This window comes from Acanthochromis polyacanthus, chromosome 1 (assembly GCF_021347895.1).
Source record: "Acanthochromis polyacanthus isolate Apoly-LR-REF ecotype Palm Island chromosome 1, KAUST_Apoly_ChrSc, whole genome shotgun sequence".
NCBI classification, from domain to species: Eukaryota; Metazoa; Chordata; class Actinopteri; family Pomacentridae; genus Acanthochromis; species Acanthochromis polyacanthus.
Genome location: NC_067113.1, coordinates 24,315,797 through 24,338,776, shown reverse-complemented (window position 1 = coordinate 24,338,776; position 22,980 = coordinate 24,315,797). Strand labels below are relative to the sequence as shown.

Genomic DNA, 22,980 nt, shown 5'->3' with positions numbered 1-22,980 from the left:
CCATGGATTTATGCCGTCCAAAATGAACCGAGCAGTCAGAAAAGCTTTAAAAGCAGCGTCAAATAGTGGCACAATAATGGCAAGATTGTTTATTTCAAAACCAGTCGTGTACGAGTAACAGACAGAGACAATAAATAATGCAAGAGACCGAAAACTTTCTGTAAATCTACTAAATTAGGGTACAAAAAGTGATGCAAAAATACGTTTTTGCATCACTTTTCTACCCATAGAAAGCAACATAAATACACACAGGGATGATGTGTGCACCCAGAAAGAGAAAAGGTACGAAAGGATAATGTTGTGGTAAAAATCACTCAATTATGCAACAACACAAAAGACTGGCCGAAACGTTGAGGAAAAAGCAAAATGAAATAAAAAGATATTTGGTCTCGGTATGCTATTTCCAAATACACATTATGGATGGACAAACACTGGTACACATCCTTCATTCTCATCATGACACGGCAGTTTGTTTGTTTGTTTGGCCGCGGAAGCAAAAAGACAATGTAGAATTCTTACACAGCCTGCTGCCATACATTAATGCAACATACAGTTTAAAATATTATCATTATACTAAGCAGTCAGCTGAACAATGGCTGCAGCCGGAGAGGACGTCAACCCTCCTCTCAGCTGCACAAAGCTGAACTAAAAGTTACGTTAAGCCGATCTAAAAATCATTGGCGGAAGCTGAAATGCAATGAATGCACTTATATGCCATACAGCTGGGGTTTGGGGCGGAAGAGTCCATGATGCATTAAGTTAGTGTGTATAAAGCATGAAGGCATTCCCTTACAATATAAGAATATTACTAAACATGAAAAGGCAAGAACAGGTGTTATAGTACATCTAAGTTTCCTTGAGAAGAGGAGGAGAGAAGTATATTAACCTTGTAAAAAAGGTCAGCGGACTCCCGGAAAAAAATTTCAGAGATACTTCAAGTCCACGATTTTTATCATTCCAACGGTTATAATGTCGAGATCTGGAACCAACTGTGAGCCTTTCTCTAAATCTGAAACCACTGTAACCTCGGATTTTAAAAAAAAAAAAAAAAAAAAAAAAAAGAGTCCACACGTTTTCCAAATTATCAAAAGCAATATAAAATGAACCAAAAAAAAGAGAGAAGTAAACAAGCAATTTATATTTACACTAGTTACACAACTCATGTCGTTCACCCATGGCAGTCATTTTCTACATTTTTTTTATCTCCGCGTCCCCTCCCACCTTCCAAACATCCTCTGATTTGATAGCCAGTTTGCTGCTCCGTCCCTGTTTCGTGTGAAGCCTGGAAGTCAAGAAGTCAAAGTCGATGAGCTTTTGAGATCAGAGCCACGGGATGAGAGCGAGAGAGAGAGAGAGAGAGAGAGAGAGAGAGAGAGAGAGAATGTGTGGCGTCTGGCCTCCTCTGGTGGGAAGCCAGTGGAATTACATGAGATGAGGGGCGGCGGTCGCTCAGAGGTTATCCCCGGGCTGGTATTGAGGCTCAGTGGCAGTGAAGTAGTCCTCCAAAAAGGCTTGCAGGTACTCGAACGTAGGCCTCTCCTCCGGGTCCTTCTTCCAGCACTGCACCATCAGCTCGTGCAGGGACGTGGGGCAGTCCTGTGGACACGGCATCCGGTAGCCTCGCTCCACCTGCTCCAGCACCTCGCGGTTGTTCATGCCTGGGGACAGAAATGTGGCGACATTCAGACTCTAACTGACCTCATTTATGACTGTAAATACCTGCAGATTTTCTCTACTGCATAACGTTACATGCTCACAACATACTGCTGTCACCTTGAACTTTCTCTTTTACCATTTTTCTCTTCTTTCACATTATTATGTCATGCTTCCTTGTCACTGTTTTTACACCTTTTATTTCCATCACAGAACCAAGCTATTTTGTTTTTGCTAATTTTAAATGTGGAAAAAAGACATTTTCCTAAAATAACATGATTTTTAGCTTAGATTTGGTTAAGTTTCACAATGGAACATTTCATATGACAGACGTTTAGTTCAAGGACTGTCAGACAGTTTAAAATCCAACAATTCTTTATGTTTGTACAGTTTCTGGCTTTGATAAATGGTGTCATTTTGGCACTTTTTTAATATTAGCTTCAATACTTGTCTCCTTTTTGCTTTGTGAAAACAGCCTATAGTTCAGCCGAGTTCAGACAACAAGCCCAAGAATATTTGTCAGGTGACTCTCGGTTGAAACCGAGTCAGTCATCGTTTCTCCAGTGTGCTGAGGATCGTAGAATTTCTTATTTTCACAGAATCTGTTAATGCAAAGGAACTATTTTTTAGCTGTTTTTAATCAGAGAAGTGGAATAAAGTTATTTTGATAAAACAAGATGATTGTAAGCATTTGGCCATGTTTTTTTTCTTTTTATAACATGCCAGTAGGCTTTTGAGTCCAGAGGGTTCAGATGGACGCATTTTGGTCATTTTGCCCTCTGGGACAAAACTAAAAGTAATTGCTGGACCACCTTAAATATATTATAAAATCTTGAATCTTAATCTCTTAACTTTCACTATTGCACAGAGTTTACATGCCAACAACATCATAAACATTTTAAACTCTTTTTTTCCCTTTTCACATTTGTATGGCATACTTCCTTATGCGAGATTATTTCACTTTAACAAGTATTTTTTCTCATCTTCATCCCTGCATGTCACATTATTTCACTCAATCAGTAAAATTCACCTCTTTAAACCATTCACTGTTATAACACGACCGATCGACCCAGAACACTGGATGGTTCACCCATTTAAATGTCTAAAATAGAACAGCTAATGGCAGTTAGACCAGAACATTTCACATTCACACATGCAGATGGGAACATTTCTCTGCATAATGCACAGTGTAGCGTACATTATGCAACACGCTGCTCTTTTTTTAGCATACGGGGCCTGGTGTCTCATCAGACAAATGCCGCCATTAATCAAACACGAAGCAATCAGCTGGAATTGAGAAGCGGTTGCATAACGCACAAAGCTCGACGCTCTCACCTGGATAGGGCACTCTGCCCTTGGTCACCAGCTCTGTCAGCAGGATGCCGAACGACCACACGTCTGACTTGATGGTGAATTTCCCGTAGAGCGCAGCCTCGGGAGCCGTCCACTTTATGGGGAACTTTGCACCTAAAACCAATCCAGACACATTTTGTGAACTTTCTCAAACACCTGCAACATTTCAACTGTTGCAACTCTTCCAGAAACTGAGATAAACTGAAGCAACAACATTTACAAAACCGAAAGAGTAAGTAGGTCAGTCGTCACTTTACAGAGTTTTCTCCTTCATCTGTGATTTCATTAGTGCAGAGACAAAAGGAAATAATAACTTCCCACCGGGGAAATAACGGAACAGTTCCATTATCTCCGTCTCAGTTTTGCACTTGGCCCAGGTCGAATGAGTAAACATTGAAATTGCTAACAAATGAGTGAGAACATGTTGACAAAGTGACTAACGGAGTCTGGAAGTCCTCCTGCTGTAGTTCACATCTGACTCAGGAGAGAACACTCGAGTGATTCAGGGTGGAACTGCTTATCCTTCAACCTCCCAATAAGAGTCACGGCGACAGATTGATTTCTGTGTTGAACAAGTGCTTAGTTAAGGGCATTCTTCTGCCATAAATCCTGCACTGAGCACTTGTATAAATATATATAATCGGCTGTTTTTGCACTGTGCTCCGAACACATGCGCTTCTGTTTTCCACTGACCTCAACAAGACAAATTCAGGCACGTTTACTGTACTTATGCTGATGTGTGTGTGAAATGTGACTTGGAATTGACTAAATGGAAGAAATAACCCGCCAGCCCACAAACTGCTTCCTCTGATGACAAGGTTTCAGAACATATTGCAGCTGAGGACTAACAGAACATTACAGAAACATTTAGGTCACGCAGAAGGTTTGTTCACAAGTCACGAGTCTAATCTTTCATCCAAAAGCGTCACATGAAAAATAAATTGCTACAAAATACTTACTGATATGACTAACATGAGCTGTTTGCTTGCATACTTCAGATGTTACATTAGCATTGGAATAATCAGACTTCTCATTTTGCAGTTCTTGATTGCAGTGTACCCAGGGATTCCTTATTTTTATAACAAATCAATGCTCCCACATCATCAGCCAACCCACACACTCATGCAGATACACAGTTGATTTCAGGTTAATACTCTGAACTCCAAGCAGTTTCTTTGCTCCCATTTTTACCCATTTTAGGTCTCTCCCCCCCCCCCCCCCCCCCCCCCCCCGCAATATAAAGTCCTGCACCTCTATGGAAACAACATCACTAGACATAGGGAGAACTAGATTATTTATAGTACAAATGTTAAAAAAAAAACTTGCAATCAACATGAAGAATATTCTGTCTCTGGTGTCCACAGGTGTTTCAAATACTGGGGAAGAATATGGTCACTCTACATAGATGTTTTCCTGTTTACATTTTTCATTCGTTTCCTTCCTTGTCTCCTACCTGCTCTGTGCAAACACAGCCTGCAGTTCAGCCGAAGTGGAAAACTAAATTTTAAGCTTAGATTTGGTTAAGTTTACCAAAGAAACAAACATGTCATAGATGATCAGTTCAATGTCTGTCGGAAAGTTGAAAATCCAACAATTCCCTGTTTTTACAGTTTCTGGCTCTGTTTATTGGGTCTCATTTGACTTGTGTTTTTTTTAAAGATAACATACTTTTCAAACAAGCCTGTGGGTTTTGGGGTTCGGAGGGTTACAGAAATGCATTTTGGTCATTTTTGCTAACAAGGAGGGTGGTATCCTTCTCATTCTCCCTCAAATCACCTACTGCGTACAAACAACTATCGCTAGGCTTCCGTAAATATAACCTAAAAACATATTTTCGGGGATATTTTTTAGCGTTTTTTTCCCCCAGGAAGTCCAAGCAAGCAGACTTATGAACATTTATAACTCATAATGATATCCTTGCAAACTGTAAACCACACTGAATCTGAAACACGTGTGTGTTATGTCTGAGTGTTCAGATATGTCTGCATTATGACTTCAAAAAGGAAGATGGCAGAGTTGAGAGTATCGTTAGCCTTCAGACAATGTTATGTTATGTTGCAGCTTGTGATTCCTCCAGATCACTGTCCACAGCTGGTTGTTTTTGATTGGATCCTATTCCAGATGTTTGACATTAATTAGGTACCTTTGTTGTAACGGTGCAACCTGATTTAGAAAATGAGTGGTTTTAAAGTAGCAGATTAAAAATAAAGTGATGGATTTATGGTCAGTCCGGTCTTCCTACCTTGTCTGGCTGTGTATTCATTGTCCTCAATGAGCCTGGCCAGACCGAAGTCAGCAATCTTGCACACGAGGCTGTCACCGACGAGGATGTTGGCAGAACGCAGGTCCCTGTGGATGTAGTTCATCCTCTCGATATACGCCATCCCTGCTGCCACCTGGGGAATGGAGTTATTTTTTCCAGTGAACATCATATCACTGAACAAGCTTCAAGGTCATTCAATCTGTGTGGAGCAAGATTTCTACGTCGGTTTGTGGATTTCTTTCATCAGCCCAAAAAGTGGGACTGCAACAGAGAGGTGTATCCCTTCACTGATTCATCACTTTTACAAGATAAACGACAGTGTCAGGTGTGATTTTTTATCTGCTCAGAGGAGGTTATGAATCACAGTTAGAGAATAACATATAAACAGTCAGGCTGAACCATTAACTTTAGAGATCTGCCCATTTGGTCTTTACTATCTCAATAAAAAAACACATTCTTCCACCTTCAGGTTAAGTGGAGTGTTATTTTGCTCTGCTACTGTGAGAATTTGCCTAATGAAACTGCAAAAGCTGCCATAACATCAAGATGGAAACAAGCAACACTAATCTTACATGAATTAGTAACAGCTGGCAACGATTAAAGTGACTTTAGCGCTTAAAAAAACACCTCTTTCACAGTTCTCTGCTAGCAAATCCACAGTGTAGAGCATCAAGATTTTCACCTGAGCTGCCATGTCCACCAGATTCGGCAGTTTGAGGCCTCTGCCTTCTCCGTCCTTGAGAAAATCAAGCAAACTCCCTAAAAAAAAAAAAGAGAGATGAAGCATGAGTTAGAATCTGCTCTTCTGTGTTTTCACAATCTTAACTCAGATTTGATTAAAAACAAAAATAAACTGAGGGAACCTGTAGCTAATGCTGCATCAATTCTGGGATTTCTGCCACGAATGTTACACTTGGCTCACATATACACTCCCTGTCAAAAGGTTTAGGACACTGTCTCATTCAAATAAAGTAGAACCTGTCCTACAACTTTTGACAGGGGGTGTATTTCATCATATGGATGTGATCAGGGCAGGACTCTGATCATACATGTAAAGTTTCATGCAGATTGGAGCACGTTCAGGGCATTTACACAGCATTTGAAATTTCATGGCGAAGGATCAAAATTCCAGAGGCCGCCACGGACACGCCCTTTGACTTTGGAAAAAGATTTTAATAACTTTGGATCATTAAGGCCTCCTGTATGTACTGGCCGAATTTGAGGTGAATTGGAGTTTCCCCCTAGGAGGAGTTCGCTCTAGAAAAAAATGAAAAATGGGCAAAATCTGACATTCAACGCAAAATAGCTCACTTCCTGTTGGGTTTGGAATGTGGCTGTCACTGACCTTTTAGTTCAGTCTGATGTGCTGCATATGTGTACCAAATTTGGTAGATACACCCCCTGTCAAAAGTTTTAGGACAGGATCTACTTTATTTGAATGAGAAAGTGTCCTAAAACTTTTGACAGGCGGTGTATTTGTTACTGCTGTGGTAACTGAAGATTTCTGCTTTTTTTTCAAACATCACCATATCTTAATAAACTATATTTGCTACAATATGTGGATCGAGCTTCCTGCACTGAAATAGGACACACACTGTGCTGTCCATGCCGATGTATAAATTATGTAAACACTGTGTAGGTGTGGGCAAAAATCAATGTATGTAATATTAATAGTGTCTTCGCCTAAAACAGCACCTACCTTTGCTCATGTACTCAGTGACGATGTAGATGGGTTCCTCTGACACCACCGCGTAAAGCTGCACCAGCTTATCGTGTCGGAGCTTCTTCATGATCTGAGCTTCTTCCAGGAAGGACTCGGGCGACATGGTGCCGGGCTTCAGCGTCTTCACCGCCACCTTGGTGGTGCCGTTCCACGTACCTGAGGAAAAAAATGGGTGACAGGACATCAGGATTTTAATATGAAAAGTAGATCTTTGTCATTTCAAAATAGAATGCCGAGTCTGATAAACTGAAATGTGAGAAGTGTAGAAAGACAGAGGCACAATACATGAAAGAAAAGTAAAATGTGTGGTTGAAATCTACAAAGGTATCAGGTCTAAAATGAGTGTTTCTCTTAGTTTAAAGAAAATAAAAGCATGCAATTAGCAACTGTATATTTATATGAAGCTTAGCATGGCAAAATCTGGTATAAATATAGATCTTGAAATAACTATAAAATAAATGAAGGTTGACATTCTCCCAGTTTACCTGACTTATTTTGAAGTGAACTGACGTCTATCTGCATAGAGCGTGCCTCAAATGTTGAGGCAAAGAATTCTAACTAAATTTTTGATGACTTCAATTTAGGTTTAGGTGAGACTAGAAAGTTATCACAGGTAGAAAACCTGTTTCCTCATGTTTAGGTCTTTACATATCAGGCACATTTAGAGCCCAGTGCAGGAAAAAATAAGCTACACTGAACTAAAAACAGTGTCTAAACCAAGTTGAGACAAATCTTGTCACATAAACTGCATATATACACTACAGGCCAAAAGTTTGGAAGCAAGATCAGTTCTGTACACATAGATCATAGTTTGCAATGAAAATAAACAAAAAGAGTCACTCATTGGAATAGATTTTTACTATAATTATCAGGTATTTGTATCTGTACTCTTATTTCTTTACTCAGCTCACCTCATTTCTGTTGTAGTTCTATAGAGATATGCACACAGTTGAGATGTATTGGGATTTTTGTACACAAACTTTCAAAAGCGAAAGAGCTAAATGAATAATGCAAACTGGGATTTGGTTTTTTACTTGTGCACTGAAGTTGTGACTCTTGTAAATCTTCTCAACTCTAAAATTAAACTCTTCTTTTCTTTTGTTCACTTTTATGCTGCAATTGTCTGGTAACATCAACGTAACACCAAACATCAAACCTAAAGTTAAATTAAGGAAAATTGCACATTTCACTGAAAGCAAAGTCTGATCATGCAGTAAATACATCCCAACAGCCATAGAATTCATACTGTTTTTTATTATTTTTAAACAGAAACTTGAAGTGTCGTAGTGCACCACGTTTTAACTAGTCTGAAGGCCTTTTCATGTCCTAAATCCAATCAGAAATCAGCCCTAAAAATCTTGTTCCAGTCAAAATGGAACAAGATGAAGCAAAAATTTAAATTCTTCTCCCTGAAATCTCTCACATACAGCTGTTGTGCAACACTGTCCACAGCTGTCCAATTCCGAACCCGTGCCAAAAGATACACACCCATCCAGACTTCTCCGAACTGGCCGTTGCCGAGGCGTTTAATGAGCTGCAGCGACTCCCGCGGGATCTCCCACACGTCTTTGGTTTTCACAGACAGGTCAGTCAGACGAGGCATGCCTTTGTGGCATGGCACGATCAGCCGGCAGCACAGCCCTGCGGCCCTGGCTGGAACGACCGTGCAATTTGAATATGAAACCATACGTCAAATTTATGGGAAATGTACTTTAAAAAGAAGCAAAAACCAGAAACGCGGATCGGTCGCGTCTAGACGTTTTTGCCGCTCACCAGAGTAGTGCTGAACCAGCTGCTGGAGCGTCTCAAACTGGGCTCTGGTGGTGATGTAGTAGCCGCCACTGTCCAGTTTGCGGATCTTATAATGCTTGACGTGATCTCCCTTGATGTCATCCCAGTCCTGGATGGAGAGAGAGTAGGCCCCTGGAAGCAAGACGACACGCAGCTAAAGAGCCAAACGCACATTTATGGTAATATTTTAATATATACCGTAACAAAGTCAGCTTTAATGGGATTATAGACCACGTGAGAGTGTGTGCTATTATGTTTAATTAACATTTGCATAGTACTTTGTGCAAAAATATGGGGCAATGAATATGTAGCAGCTGCATAGTAATGACGTGAAATTAAACCAAATGATGACAATAAGCAAAGCTGCCATGTTGGCGCGATGATTTCATAAGTTTATCTATAAATAATTAACTTTTACTCGCCCATTTAAGTAAAGTGTTGCTAAATATTTACTGATTCTCAAACACATTTGTCTGTTTTCCTGAAGTTGAAATGCATTTAACGTGTCAGTATGTTCAGCCTGAGTACCTTTGGTTGTTTCACTCTCCCGGATGAGGAAAGTGCCTCTGGCGTTGCCGTTGGAGAGCAGTTGCCTCTCTGCATCCTTTCGACCTAATTTACCAAAGTACCAGCTGCAGGGAGGGGGAAAAAAAAAAATCAGTCTATGAGGAATAATATTTGTTTTAAATCTTTTTCAAATACTGATACTGTGCGTGCCATGGTCATGTTTAACAAAAGGTAGAGAGAGGTGTTGTCAAATATTCATGGCATGGTGATGAAGCTGCCGTGCTTCCCAGAGTGAAGCTGTGTGTGAAAAAAAGAAAAGTTTTACTCACTCTTCGGCTTGGATCGAGTCCACAGGAGCTACGTAGTTGCTGGGAATGTATCCAGTTCCACCTGTAGTGAGGGAACGAGCCTCCCACCAGTCTCCCTCACTAAACAGAGGACCATGGAGTGTGGATGAATGATTCAATTTGGAATAAACAGACAGAAACATTCACATTTAGACATTATTTAGACAGACATGAATACAATTTTGGATGTCGGGGATGCAGAGAACAGAGCGTATCAATACACAGACATAAAGCAGCTGTTTTTTTTTTTTAGCATAAAGTCCCAGAAAAATTCTGTAAATACTCCCTTTAACCCTCCTGCTGTGTTCATTTACAGGTACCAAAAAATATTGTTTCCTTGTGTGAAAAAAAAAAAATTATCAAAAAATGAATCAAAAAATTCCCTAAATTTCAGAAAATTTGCAAAACCTTCAGGAAGAAAATTCCAATAATTCCTTAAAAGTTTCCGTTAAAAGCTTTATTTAAAAAAATTTCCCCAAATTTGGCAACAAAATTCTTGCAAATATTTTTTAAAAATGAGTAAAAATCTTCCCAAAAAATCTTAAAAATATCTGAAGTGATTACATATATATCAGTAAAACCTCTAATATTTTCTTTAAGAACATTCACAAAAAAAAAAATCAACTAAAATCCAGCAAATTTTTTTGTGAATGTTCTTAAGAAACATTTCTTTAACTGTTTTCCATCAAAAAATGTTTAAAAACTTCCCGAAAATGTAGAAAATGTGAACATCAGAAGCTTCACTGTAAAGGGATTTTTTTTTTTTTTTTCATATTTTCAAACTTTAAAAAGGGTCAATCTGACCTGCAGGACAACGCGAGGGTTAAAGTTGTATTAAACAATTCCTTTCCTTGAATTTGTATATTGGTTTGGATATTAGCATGTACGACAATTAGACTGGGACAATATATGAGTGACTTGTCTCAATACAAGCCTTAACTTCAAGCCAGGGCAGACACTGTTGCCCCATCTGTGGTTTTTTTAGCACTCTGTATACCTTAGGAAGGGCTTCATTGGACTGTTTCAATCATTTGTCATAGCATATTTCCAGACAAGAACAACCAACCTCACCATTTCAAAAGTAGTTGGAAAGTTGTTACCCTGGCTTCCACTTTCCTTGCGTAGTACATATGACAGGTGACAAATTAAAGGAAAAAACAACATAGAAGTTTCATGAAGGTATTTTGTCACCACCTGCTGCCAGAACAGCTTCTCTGAGTCTCTGACACTCTACTGGAAGACAGTTGTGGAGAGCGCTGTCTAGCATGCTGGTCCAAAATCTCCCATAGGTGTTAAACTAGGTAGCCACAGGGTATGATTCACATCATTTTACTTTTACTTACTAATCAAACCCTCAAGTGACTCCTTGTTCCCTATGAATGAGAGAGTGACCCTTCTGTCTAAGGGGATAATTGGACTCAAAACATCCCAGCAAAACCCCCCCTACAGCGTAACAGAGTCGCTTTATTCCCTCACAGCAGAGGCCACGTGTTCAGATTTTCCCTTTAATTTGCATATCGAATGTTGTGCAATGGTCAGAGAGCTTAAACATGTTGATAGTCAATGGTATGTCGTCTTTTATCAGTGTTTTCATCATATACAGGACAATGTGCTCCAGTAAGCAGCACACCACAGAAGTAAAACTGGGTCTCCTAGCAACAGCATTTGGTGGCGAAGTCTTGATTGTAATGTGATTCACAATATAATCTTTTAAAGTCAAGCTTCAGGTCAATATTCAGTGTGTAATAGATTTAAAACGTGACGGAGAATTAACACATGAGATGCCATCAAAAAGTGTGACTGTCAGAGAATGAGAACAGCATGGATGTGTAAACACAACAAAGCAAACCCTCAGTCAGACTCACTGAGTGAAGGTCTTCAATTGTTCAGCCCTAATAGGGATATATATTTGGCTCTGATTTATTAATTGGAAAATAGATATCGAGAGGGAAAGTGTGACGCAGTCTCTCGGATGTTGGTCAGCCGTTGCCATGGGTAATGCCCTTTCAGATCTCTGGTTTATTCTCTTTATAAAAATGAAAAAAAAACACACAAAAGCTAAAAATAATTGTAGTTTACAGAAAAGCTGAGGAGAATTCAGTTTGATTTTAAAACACAAGGGTCAGATTAGTAAGGCAGAGCCATCATCTCGATTTTTTAAAATCACAGTTGACTAATTTAAAATAAAGTTTAAAGTTTTATTTCTTCTTTCTATAATACAAACTGTCACAAACATTAAGGCAGCAGTGTGAGTCATAAATCAATTGAAGTCTATAGCAGACAGACCAGCTCCCTCAGTCTGTGCATAACATTTCATTCCAAAAGCAGCATTTAAACACTCACGACAGACGAAAAACAGAGCCACAAAACACGACCGCCACCCTTATAATGCCGTCATGCAGATGTTTCAACACTTACGTGCTGTTGAGGATCTGAAACCTCTCTCCCTTTCTGAAGCTGAGGTCATCCTCCGTCCTGGCCTCATAGTCGTATAGAGCCACAAACAGAGTCACCCCTGCAGCAAAACAAGACATGGTGGTTGGAGTTAGTAGAAGTGAATTACATGGATGAAGTATTATGTTGGGTTTTCATCGTGTTTTTACTGCTTGGTTAGTTCATCTGTGTAACACATGGGATGGTTTTTATCTAAAGGCTAAAAGAATTACTGCCTTCTAACACTTTACACCCCATATGTCGGTTAATTTTAGAAACTTATGCACAAAATAAAACTTAACAGATAATCCAGGTCAGCTCAGGTTTTATTTTAGAAGTTTCACAGACTCACCAACTTAACTTTTAAATATCTGTGGTGGTCTTCACATAGTTTAAAATGATTCCTTTCTCGAAAAATACAAGCAACATGCCGTCGATATTTTAAAGACTTCAGCCTCTACTTATCATTTATATACATTACATTTCATAACTTGTGTATTTGGCATCATGAACATTGTTGTGCGTTATTTCTGTGGGTTTTTTTCTCCCGCATATTAAGCAACACTGTTTGCTTTTAAAGCTGCACTAATCAACACTTCTATATCAATATTAATCAACTGACTAAATGAACTGCGCAAAGATTTGCTTGTAGGAACAAAAAGAAACTAAGTAAGTAAGAAAATTTTCACCCAAGTACTTTAGTTCATTACTTTCAACTCATTGTTTTGGGTTGATGTCCTTCAACTGTAATGTTTTAGTTTCATATTTTGCAATTTGATGTTTTGGTTTAAAGTCTCACAGCTTTAATTTTTGGTTTTTATGCACAGCTATTTTGCTATTTTGCAGCTGAAGATGCAAATGTTTCCCTCAGGAGTTGGTGGAGACCAAAGCGGAGCCAAAAGGGGAACCCATATTTGGCTTAAATTTGTCAGGCATGCCATGTCTTCCCAATAATAATTTTAGAGGCTAATAAGACATCAGCCAAAACTATGATAACAAAATAGCGACCACAGCTTTTACATGCAAATGAACAAAACTCATTGTTTTACAGACAAAAACAGAAATCTGATGCTACTCTATCAGACAAAACATCCTCTATGAATAGTGACTGAACAGCTGGTGCCAAGTTCTAGATGAGGGAGGTCAATCAAAGCGTACTGATTGGATAAGGACGGCCCTGGAGTCCCTGTATCTCTTAATAAGCCTGAAACTATAAAATGACTTCATTTTCTGATTGGATCTGAGGCCTCCCTGGACAGTCAGAGCTACACTGCTGCCTGTCAATGCAATGACCTCTGAATCTTGTGCCGACCAAAATTGTCTCTTAGTCATTCATGCTGAAGTCTTCACAGAGAGGTCAGATGAGGCTTTTGTTCGTCTTCTGACTTTGTTGAGTGTTTTGTTTTGTTACTCAAGCTCTCACTTTGCAGTGTTGGACATGAACGCTCCTTCACGTTGCCCTCGTGGAGTAATTTCTTATTCATACAAGCTGGTGGTGCGGATGTAGTGTTTTATTTGTGATGGGATGTTACCTCCAGAAAACAGGGCCAAATTAGCTGCTAATTTATGCATCACACACGATATGTATGTTTAAAATCTAAAACAAGAGACTGTAAACTCTATTTCTCCACACTGGAAGCACTTTTGCATTTCTGCAGCACACTGTCTGGTCTGTCTGCTCGTCAGATGTGCCTCACAGAGCACCGGCGATAATTTAGGTCACTCTGTTTTCCATTAACTTGCGGGCCGTGGACATTTATCTTCTGTAGCACAGTATCAGTTCAGAAAAGAGAAGGATCCCATATTCATTTAGAAAACCCCAGAAATAAAGTGACACTCCAAACCTTGATAGACTTAATCGGAGATCAACCGGTGTCCCTGGTTGGACTGACATTCTCTTGAAATTATTCCATTTGTAATTGAACCCTATGTTTAATGACAGCAACATGTTTTATCCTTACAGCGTCACCGTGTCTTAGATAAGCAGCTCCATCTTTTAGGATACACCCTAGTGACAAATCTCTAATGTCAGCATGATAAATACAGCATGTAGCGACTTCAGCTTTGCATAAAGACTGGAAAAAGTGGGAAACATCCATCTTTGCATTGTCACAAACATATGTCTTCACTAGGAGCACCAGTTGTGATTTGTCACAGAAGCAAAAATGTCCTAAAAATGACTAAAGCTACTGTTCTACTACTATTAATATTAGCTTCAGTGCAGCATTTTAGTGTCATGTGATGATTTTGACCCACTGTGAGAGGCTTTACCAACCTGCCAAGTGTCTTGTTTTTGAGAAAGTGTCTGCTAAAACAGTAAAAACCTGCAGAAAAACCTGCTTCAGCTGCTCCATATTGGCCACTGATCAGCATCTACCTCACCTGTTCCTCCCGAGACCGAAGCGTGCCGGACTGCGAGGACGTGTGGACGCCTCCGAACACAGTCACTCCCTGCGTGGCGGCGCCGTGGAAGTTGTTGTAGTTGGGAATGGTGGTGATCCCGAAGCTGGGGTAGTGCTGTGGCGTGGGGTCGGACCCATAGCGGAAGCCTGAGTTGTGCGAAAGGCTGGTCTCCCGGTCATCAGTGAGTTTTGCTGCTTCCTTATCCTTACATTGGACACAGCCCATCCTCTACTGTCTGCGGGTGGAGGGAGAAAGAAAGAGACGGGATTAGCATGTAGGTAAAGTAATAGCCCGAAAGCCGTCTCCATTGGGGAAATTATGATTCAGTATTCCATTATTTCAGAGCTTCCTCCGAGACTGAACAGAGAGCCCACTGAAAACCTTTCAATTAGGCAGAAATTAAACACGATACTTTAAATTCCATTACGAATTAAACAGAGGAGCATAATGTGACGGGGCTGTATGTGCATGGCTAATATTTAAACACTTGGTGATGTTGATGTGAGATACTTCACACTGAGAAGATCCAGTTGAAGCTGAAATAAGAGGATTTAACGGCACTACTTATTATGGTTACTTTTCCATCTCGCTCCATGACCACACTCGCAAGGAAGAATTTACACCCGGCCGCTGCATTTACAAGTTGGCATGCACTTTATTTTTGTTTGCTTCACAAGCAGCCACACACACACACACACACACACACACACACACACACACACACACACACACACACACACATATGTGTAGACTCACAGGGCAGGAATTGAAATGCACAAAGAGACTCTTAACAGCAAACCGCTCCCTGGCTCTACTGACGGAGCATTTGGCCCCACTAAAGCAAAGCTAGACCGGTTTCTGTAATGAGTGAGGCAATCTGCTTTGTCAATTAAAAAGAGCCATACCATCTTTATAGACCCAGTTAAACTAATGAATGTTTCGACTCCCCCCTCAACTTTAAGCCCTGGAAGCTCAAGAAGCTGCTTTAACACTGGGAAGAGGTCGCTGACAGCAGCCTCGTCTTTCATCAGCATTAGCAGCCAGCTGACTTCAGAGACGGCTAATTGGAAACATACTTGTTTACAGTGTCTGCGCATGGAGAGGGGTGGTGCTGGGGGCAAACGCCAGCGCTGCAGCAGACAGAAGTTAAGGAGAAACTAGCTCACAGCTCCTCATCTCAACTGAAGACTCGCTCACCCACGCTAACAGAGCAGGCTGAGGGCTCGCAGGTTGTGTGCGAGGAGCAATACAAGCATCTTTCATGCTTGAAATGACAATTTCCTTTAGACAAGGAAACACTCGTGAAATATCTGAAAACAATTACGTCCTGCGTTTGAAATTGGTGCTAAGGAAATGGTTTTGCATCCCAGAATTGAGCAGGAATCAGGCGTCAGAAGTAAAGCCGTGCAGTGTACGACCCAAGTCCTTCAGGCCTGTTTTACATTTACTAGCAAGGAAACCCAAATGCCTACATAGGGAGAAAAAAAGTGCAAACAGATGTGTCACTTGCTGCAGACTGCAACATGCTACAAGTGAAGTTAGCCAGAGGACAAAATTCATGCATGTTAATTTGGTTGAAAGCGGCTCACGTTTGACACGAATGGAAAACAAAAATGTTCTTTTTAAAAAGTGGTCTGGTCGGCATTACCAGTGTCACACGACGCTGGAGGTGGAAAATAATAAAAATGAGCCTTTAAAATAGCAAAAAATGCCAACACTAAAACACAGAATGACAGTGCAAGAGTCACTCATCAGGTTTTGTTTTGTTTTTTTTAAACTTGGCGAAGTGGTGAAAACGTACTTTGACTTAGTCTTAAATTCAGTCTTCATGTTTCCGGGTGTCAGTACAATGCAAGAATTAAACAATTATTAGTATAGCTGAATTCCTACTTGTTATGTAGTGGCATTAATAGACATTATGTATTAATATTAATACTGATGCAAAATGTATAAATAGCATTTTATTGATGATATTTATCTACTTTACAGTAGTTTGGTGGTTTAATCCAGATTTTTTTAATCAAACCTCCTGCAAAGGGCAACATGATAGATCTGAAGAGATGTGCAATGATTAATGGAGTAGAAAAACACAAGACTATATGCTTTTTCTGAAAATCTTTTGTATTTTATAAACTTATCAAGTGTTTTTAATGTGTAAATCTGAATATTAAACTATTAAATACATCTGTGGAGGGGCAAAACAATATTTTCCTTAGAAATGTTATGGAGTATAAACAGGAAGTACCTTAAAACGGTCGCATTCAAGTCAAATAAATTCCCTTTACCACCACTGCCGCATTGTCATTCATAACTCTGGCTGTCCTCTCTGTCAACAGGCTGCAAAGACAGGAAATGACTACTTTGCGACACAGATGACAGCTATAAATCACTGCTGTCTCACCTGCAGCCCAACCACACCTGGAGGGATTCAGAAACACAAAGCACACGCCTGCAAAACACACAGCATCCACTTCCTGCGTGCAGGATTTGAACACACCTCCAGGTTGCACAGCGTTCGCTCCACTCTGCTTAACCAACGTAAGAAGCAGCCACTGCAGAGAGAAAGAGATCACTGTGATTCATTACTGCCAATAAAGCCACATAAAATACCCAGAAGAAGGAACAAGCCCAGCAGCAGCATTACAGAATGAGCTCCAGCCAAAGACCACAGACAGAAACACAAGGCGGAGGTCCGCTGCTGCTTGTCCGGTAATCCGTAAGACACCAAATAATCTTCTCTGACATTTATATTTACATCTTCCAATCTTCTGGTATTTACAGCACCACTCTCTGCAATGAAGCAGAAACGTTTAATTTAGAAATTCGCTAAAACACATGCTTTAGGTAGAATTTCCATTTAGAGGGAACAATTTCGATGAGCGATAAATTAATATTGGAGGAAAAATGTGTCAGTTCCAGCTTGTAAGACATTAAGATTTACAGTTTTCTTTCTTGTTTGGACAAAGCGAATAATTTGTGATCTGTATTAACAGTATTTTATTTACACTTTATAGTTCAGCAGCAGAGTTTACTTTCCAGAGTAAAGACTAAAAAAATACAACTAGTGATGCATGATCGTTGGTATTGATCCAAAAGGCTTTAAAATGAAATATTGGCATCACTCCAGAATGAATGTTGACGAGCAGATAATCCTTGCTGGGATAAAAGGAGGAAAAAATACACACACGTGTCAGTGTCAGCAACGGTTGTGATAAGAAAAAATATACTATATTGTGCATCCAAGGCGAAAAACAGCACATGCACAAAGACGTTGGAGCTAAATACGTTTTTCGGACTCACTCCAGCCTTGATTATGAACTGCACGAGCATGAAAACCCTAACCGGACTGGAATAAAAGAGGTAATGTCTCTTTTCTGGTGGATTTTCTCTTTAACTGCAGTGATTGAAATAGCGCTGCTTCCACTCCTGCAGGGATCGGAGTAAATGAGGGGAGATCTCATGTCGTCGTGCTGCCTGTGGGGATTAGAAAAATCTTCCTGCTCTTCAAGTAAAAAGGCCGGAGAGTACTACAGCTTTTACACATCTGTAACAGACAATGTAGGCCATTTGTGTTGTTTATGTGCGTGTTTCCTGTGTGGATATGAATCATGTTTTGTGTCTGGTCACCAGGATGAAACTTTCCTTACAGGAGATAAACAGTCATTTAGATTTATCAAGCGGATTCAGCAGCAACAGGCAGACTTATTACATTTTTGCAGTAATATAATAAGAGTTTCACAGGCATGCATCACAGCCTTTCACATCCAAGAGGCGACTTTCCAGTTATTCAATTACATGCATGAGTCAACACTATGTATCATATCAAAATGTCAAGGCGAACCCACACAATCTAACGATTTTGGGGTCGGTGTTGGTCCTGCGTTTCACCATGACAGAGATGTTCCTCCTCTCAACGTCTGACCTGCAACTTTTACCCCTAAAATTAAAAAAAAAAACAATGAAAAAGGCAGATGATGGCATCGTAGCCCCGGGGCTCGTTCCTTTCCGTGGCACAGCCTGGGTATTGCATGACCACCTCAGCCTCTGCGAGAACAATCATCACGCTATTTTCAGACCCAAATGAACAGCTTGACTCGGAGAGGACCACAGTGGCGTGATGAAGAGGGTCCTGTGGGGACGGAATCGCAGCTACGTGTTGAAAGAGTTAATAGCAAAAGGCAGGAGATGATTAAAGAGTGGGAGGACTTGACTTTCACACAAAAACAACAGACAGCCGAGGCTAGGATGGTAAAACTCCTCGTTTTGATCTGCTAAATCCTCTTTTCTGCTGCGAGTTTCCTTCAAATCAGCTGCAGAGTGAAGACGGATGAAGGAGTTAATATGACCTGAACACAGCAACAGTCAGCGCTGCCATAAGCCTCAGCCACTGGACTCCGCTGGAAATTAATTTGCCAAAATGACAACCTTTATGTTGAAGCTGTACAGGCCCAAGTGTTAATCATCTCCAATAACAGCCACAGCGCTGGAAGCCATAATGAGACACTGGGTCATTTATAGTAAAGCTGCGATCAATATACTAAATTAAAAGGACAGACGTGTCAGGGTCACACAGCATAACTGATGGATTAAACAGCAGACAGTCAGTCAGGCCTGAAAAACGCACGTATGTACAGTCTGATTTTGTCTTACAGGGGGAAAACAAACAGAAACACTGCTTATAATTCCATTTACAGCTAAATAAATTGGACGACTAACAGCCTGATCAACAGACAGAAGTTGTAGAAGTTCTTCATCAGCCAAAAACAACAAACATTTTCAGTTTGCAGCTTCTAAAATGGGAAGATTTGATTATTTTATCAGTGGCATACGACTGTAAATTAAATATCTCTAAGTGCAATAAGATGTCACTTATTATGCAGCATTTTGGCTATTTATGACTGATTGAAGCTATAAACTAAACAACTGATCAGTCAATTTAAACTAAATTATGTATTTTAACTTTTGCTGAATTTTATTTGAATGTATCTATTATTTCAAATGGTTCTTTATCTGTTTCTTGTAGCAAATTTCACATTCAGTGGGTTAATAAAGTCTTATCTTTTCTTATATTACTACAATGGAAACTATTTTCATCATCAATGAAACTTCCAATTCAAGATTTGACCTTTCAAGTTTGGTTAATTAATCATTTCGTTTTGAAAATGTCCAAAGAACTTTAAAAAAGTCCATTCTAATGATTAAATACCTTAGTTTGTCCGACTATTTGGCTCAAAACCCCAATTTTTTAAAGTTTACTCTTACAAGTGGCCAAGAAAAGAAGAAAATTCTCACAAACGGAGCCACTTTTGACTGAAATTAGTTGCTGTTTCTAATTTTCTGAACCATTAATCGTATCTGATAAATGGGAACACACAAGTTAATGATAACAAACTCGTCTGATATCGTTATTATCTGTCCTTGTGGAGCAAAAATAAGCTCAATAAATAAAGACTGAATGTGGTTTTGAGGCTTTCGTAATGTGACTGATAAACCGTGCTCATCTAGTCGTTAAATCTGGCAACATTTTCCCTATTTAACCTCCGCAAACTTACGAAATCTCTCCAGAATACAATCGTTTTGCGATTCTACGCGGCTTTTAACAAGACAGCCCTGTTCAATTTGAAGAGTGGGGTCCCTTTACACTCAGATCATTGACATGGCACAAAACAAGGTCAAACTTCCCACATCCCTCCCACTGGCATTGCACTCATAGCGACCTTATTCAACTCCAAAAAACTCAACTTTCTGTTCGCTGAACAAAGGCAAAACCAGACGAGGATCATTTTCATTTCTGGGCCATTTGAATACATGCAAAACCCACTGCGAAGTTGGCTGGATTCAGTACAACGCTGACAATCTCCTCCTTATGGCTGCCATTCTCTGAATAGTTACAACATTTGCTTGTGTCAGACAACTGAGTTCATTCAGTGTATCAACAACGAGACAATGGGCACATTTCACTCTGCTACAAGATTACGAGCACAATGAAACACAGTGTTGAAGCTTTCAAAGCATTCTTGGTGCAACTGAATGAACAGAGCGACTTAGAAAACCCACAGCTGAGCTTTATACAGTACGTACGTGTGGGCTTAAGCCTAACTGTGTTTTAGCGTCACAATGTTCGCAGTTGAGTTTGTTGAGTCATGTTGTTAAATCACTGAGCCCATTGTGAGAGCCCATTCAGTCGGACAGACACTTTTCAAACTGGAGAAAAGCGCAACATTTTTAAAAAAATATATGTTCCCCCCCCCCATATTCTTGTTGCTTCTGCCTGTCAGTCTGAACTGAGGGGTTTTAAATGGTTCTTTCCAAATCTGTTGCCAGTGGAGGGCCAACGGTCACCGTAAGAATCCACTGGAAATAATGATGTGTGGGTCTACAGCGATGGAGGCTGGAAGGTTTCGTGTTGAACTAAAACACACTTCAGTTGATGGAAAGTGCAAAGCATGAGCGGCGCACAAGTGCTGTTTGCAGAGCTGGAACCATTAGCGGATTAGTAGATCGTGAAAAAGTGAATTGTTTAAGTTATTACTGATGCAAAAAAGCCAGAAATCGATCGTGGTAGTTTTCCAGTGGGAGAATTTGCTGGTTTTCTCTGTCATAAACTGAATATCTTTGACATAAACAAGATAAAGTTGACTTTAATTAGATTTTCTAGCATTGTACTGCAACTAACTACTGTTTCCATTTAGATTAATCAAGTTATTGTTTTTACGAAAAATGGGATGGATATTTATCATGATGTTTTCACATTTTAGGAACCACAAATGCAGTCGATTAATGGAGTAAATCTGCAGCTCAATCCATGCTGTATCGTTAATTTGGATTATTTTCTTTCTTTATTATTAGTTTAGTCTACAAAACATCAGAAAATAATGATTCATGTCCATCTTTATTACCCAGAGTTGATATTTTAAGCTGTCTGACCCAGAATGCAAAGTTTTCCATCATTTTAGAACAAAGAAAGCAGCAAATGATCACATTGGAAAAGCTAGAACCATCTTTAAAAGTTGATTCATGATTAACAGGTTACCCAAAGTGCTGCTGACTGACTAATTGTTGAAGCACCAAATGAAAACAACCAGTAGTTGCAGCTAAGGCGATTTGAACAAATTGTAGAAATATCTAATTGCGATTTTTTGGGCAGATATTTGTGACATCAATTCTTAAAGACAAGCTTCAGTTCAGTATTCACTGCATAGTAGATTAAAAACATAATGGAGCTTTACCACATGATATATAATGACAAGTGTTTTGAAAAAAGACAAGTAGATCAATTTGCAAAAGCACCAGCACTGCAATTTAAATTCTGGGTCAGACGCTCTGAATGAAACACACAATAAACTACAACCTTTTTGCTAACTGCATTCTTTAAAACTGTAATGCATGCATAGTTTGGCCCTTTTTTGCAGCTCTGGCTCCATTTCCAACCACAAAATATCTTGCAATACACACATTTCCCCCATTATTTACCTACGACACACTTGTGCAGCAGCTTCTGTGCCAGTGTGCCTGATATGCAGCTTTGTATGGACAGAAATTGGCCTGAGGCGACCGCTGCACGGTCCATGAACCACAATATGCACCTCCTTCCATTCAAACTTGATGCACATCACGCACAACAATTTTGCGGTCATTCAGGGACAGCCAGACTACTCAGAGCACCAGGATGCTGAGTGAACAGTTGCCAACCATCACTAGAAGTACTGCCTAAGTTAGTGCACATGAGGTTATCTCCCGGCTACACAAACACACACACACACACACACACTGTTTGCCTACAAGATGGATGGCTGTACCTCCAGACACATGAGATAAACCCGATTAAGACAGCTTTAATTGGTTATTTAGCAGCGTGGCAGTGCAATCAGCTCGCAGCTATGACCATTATTTTGGTGGGAGAATCAATAGGAGGCTGTCTGCGGCTCGTCGTGGCGTTTTTTCATTTTATTTTTTATTATGTGTGGCCTCAGTGGTCAGCTCTGTTCTGCAGCGCATCCATCCCTGCTGCTGCTGCTGCAACACAAGAGCCTCCTCTCTCTGCAAAACATCATCCACGACCACTAAAACCACCTCACTGCCTCTTTATCACAGTTTTTCACTCTCCCAGGAGGAGAAGTTACCCCGATCAGACGCAGCTACACCTGCAGAAAGACTGGAGGAGCCTCCAAATGTGCTATTCATCTCCTCTGCTTCCTCTCTTTCTCTCTCTCTCTCCCATGAGATGAATTCATCTCCACAGCGCAAAAAACATAGGGGACAAGGCGGGTGCACCGATTGATATTCAACAGCGGAGAAAGGAGCGAGCTTACCGCAGACAAATCAGATTAATCCATCGGAGGTTTCCAGCGGGACGTTTCCTGTGAGGAGGTGAATCCGCAGATGTTTTTCCTCTGCTCTCCGTCAGCGTCCCTTTCTCCTCGCACACACAGACACGGAGGATAGCGGTGGACAGCGGCCGTCCCTGCCGATCCAGGAGCTCCTGTCGCCGCCGTGTGTACAGATGA

At 40.2% G+C, this 22,980-nt stretch overlaps 1 protein-coding gene across 1 annotated transcript; it reads right to left on the bottom strand.

Annotated features, from left to right (window-relative positions):
• Nucleotides 1–74: 74 nt before the first annotated feature.
• fyna (FYN proto-oncogene, Src family tyrosine kinase a) lies at nucleotides 75–22,975 on the bottom strand. Its single transcript, XM_022201103.2, is given in 13 exon segments — nucleotides 75–1,658; nucleotides 2,989–3,120; nucleotides 5,249–5,402; nucleotides 5,952–6,028; nucleotides 6,969–7,148; nucleotides 8,481–8,645; nucleotides 8,766–8,915; nucleotides 9,312–9,415; nucleotides 9,620–9,718; nucleotides 12,056–12,152; nucleotides 14,453–14,464; nucleotides 14,467–14,708; nucleotides 22,786–22,975. Coding segments are annotated over 12 exon segments (1,611 nt in total). The 5' UTR covers nucleotides 14,699–14,708; nucleotides 22,786–22,975; the 3' UTR covers nucleotides 75–1,449.
• Between the last annotated feature and the right edge of the window lie 5 nt (nucleotides 22,976–22,980).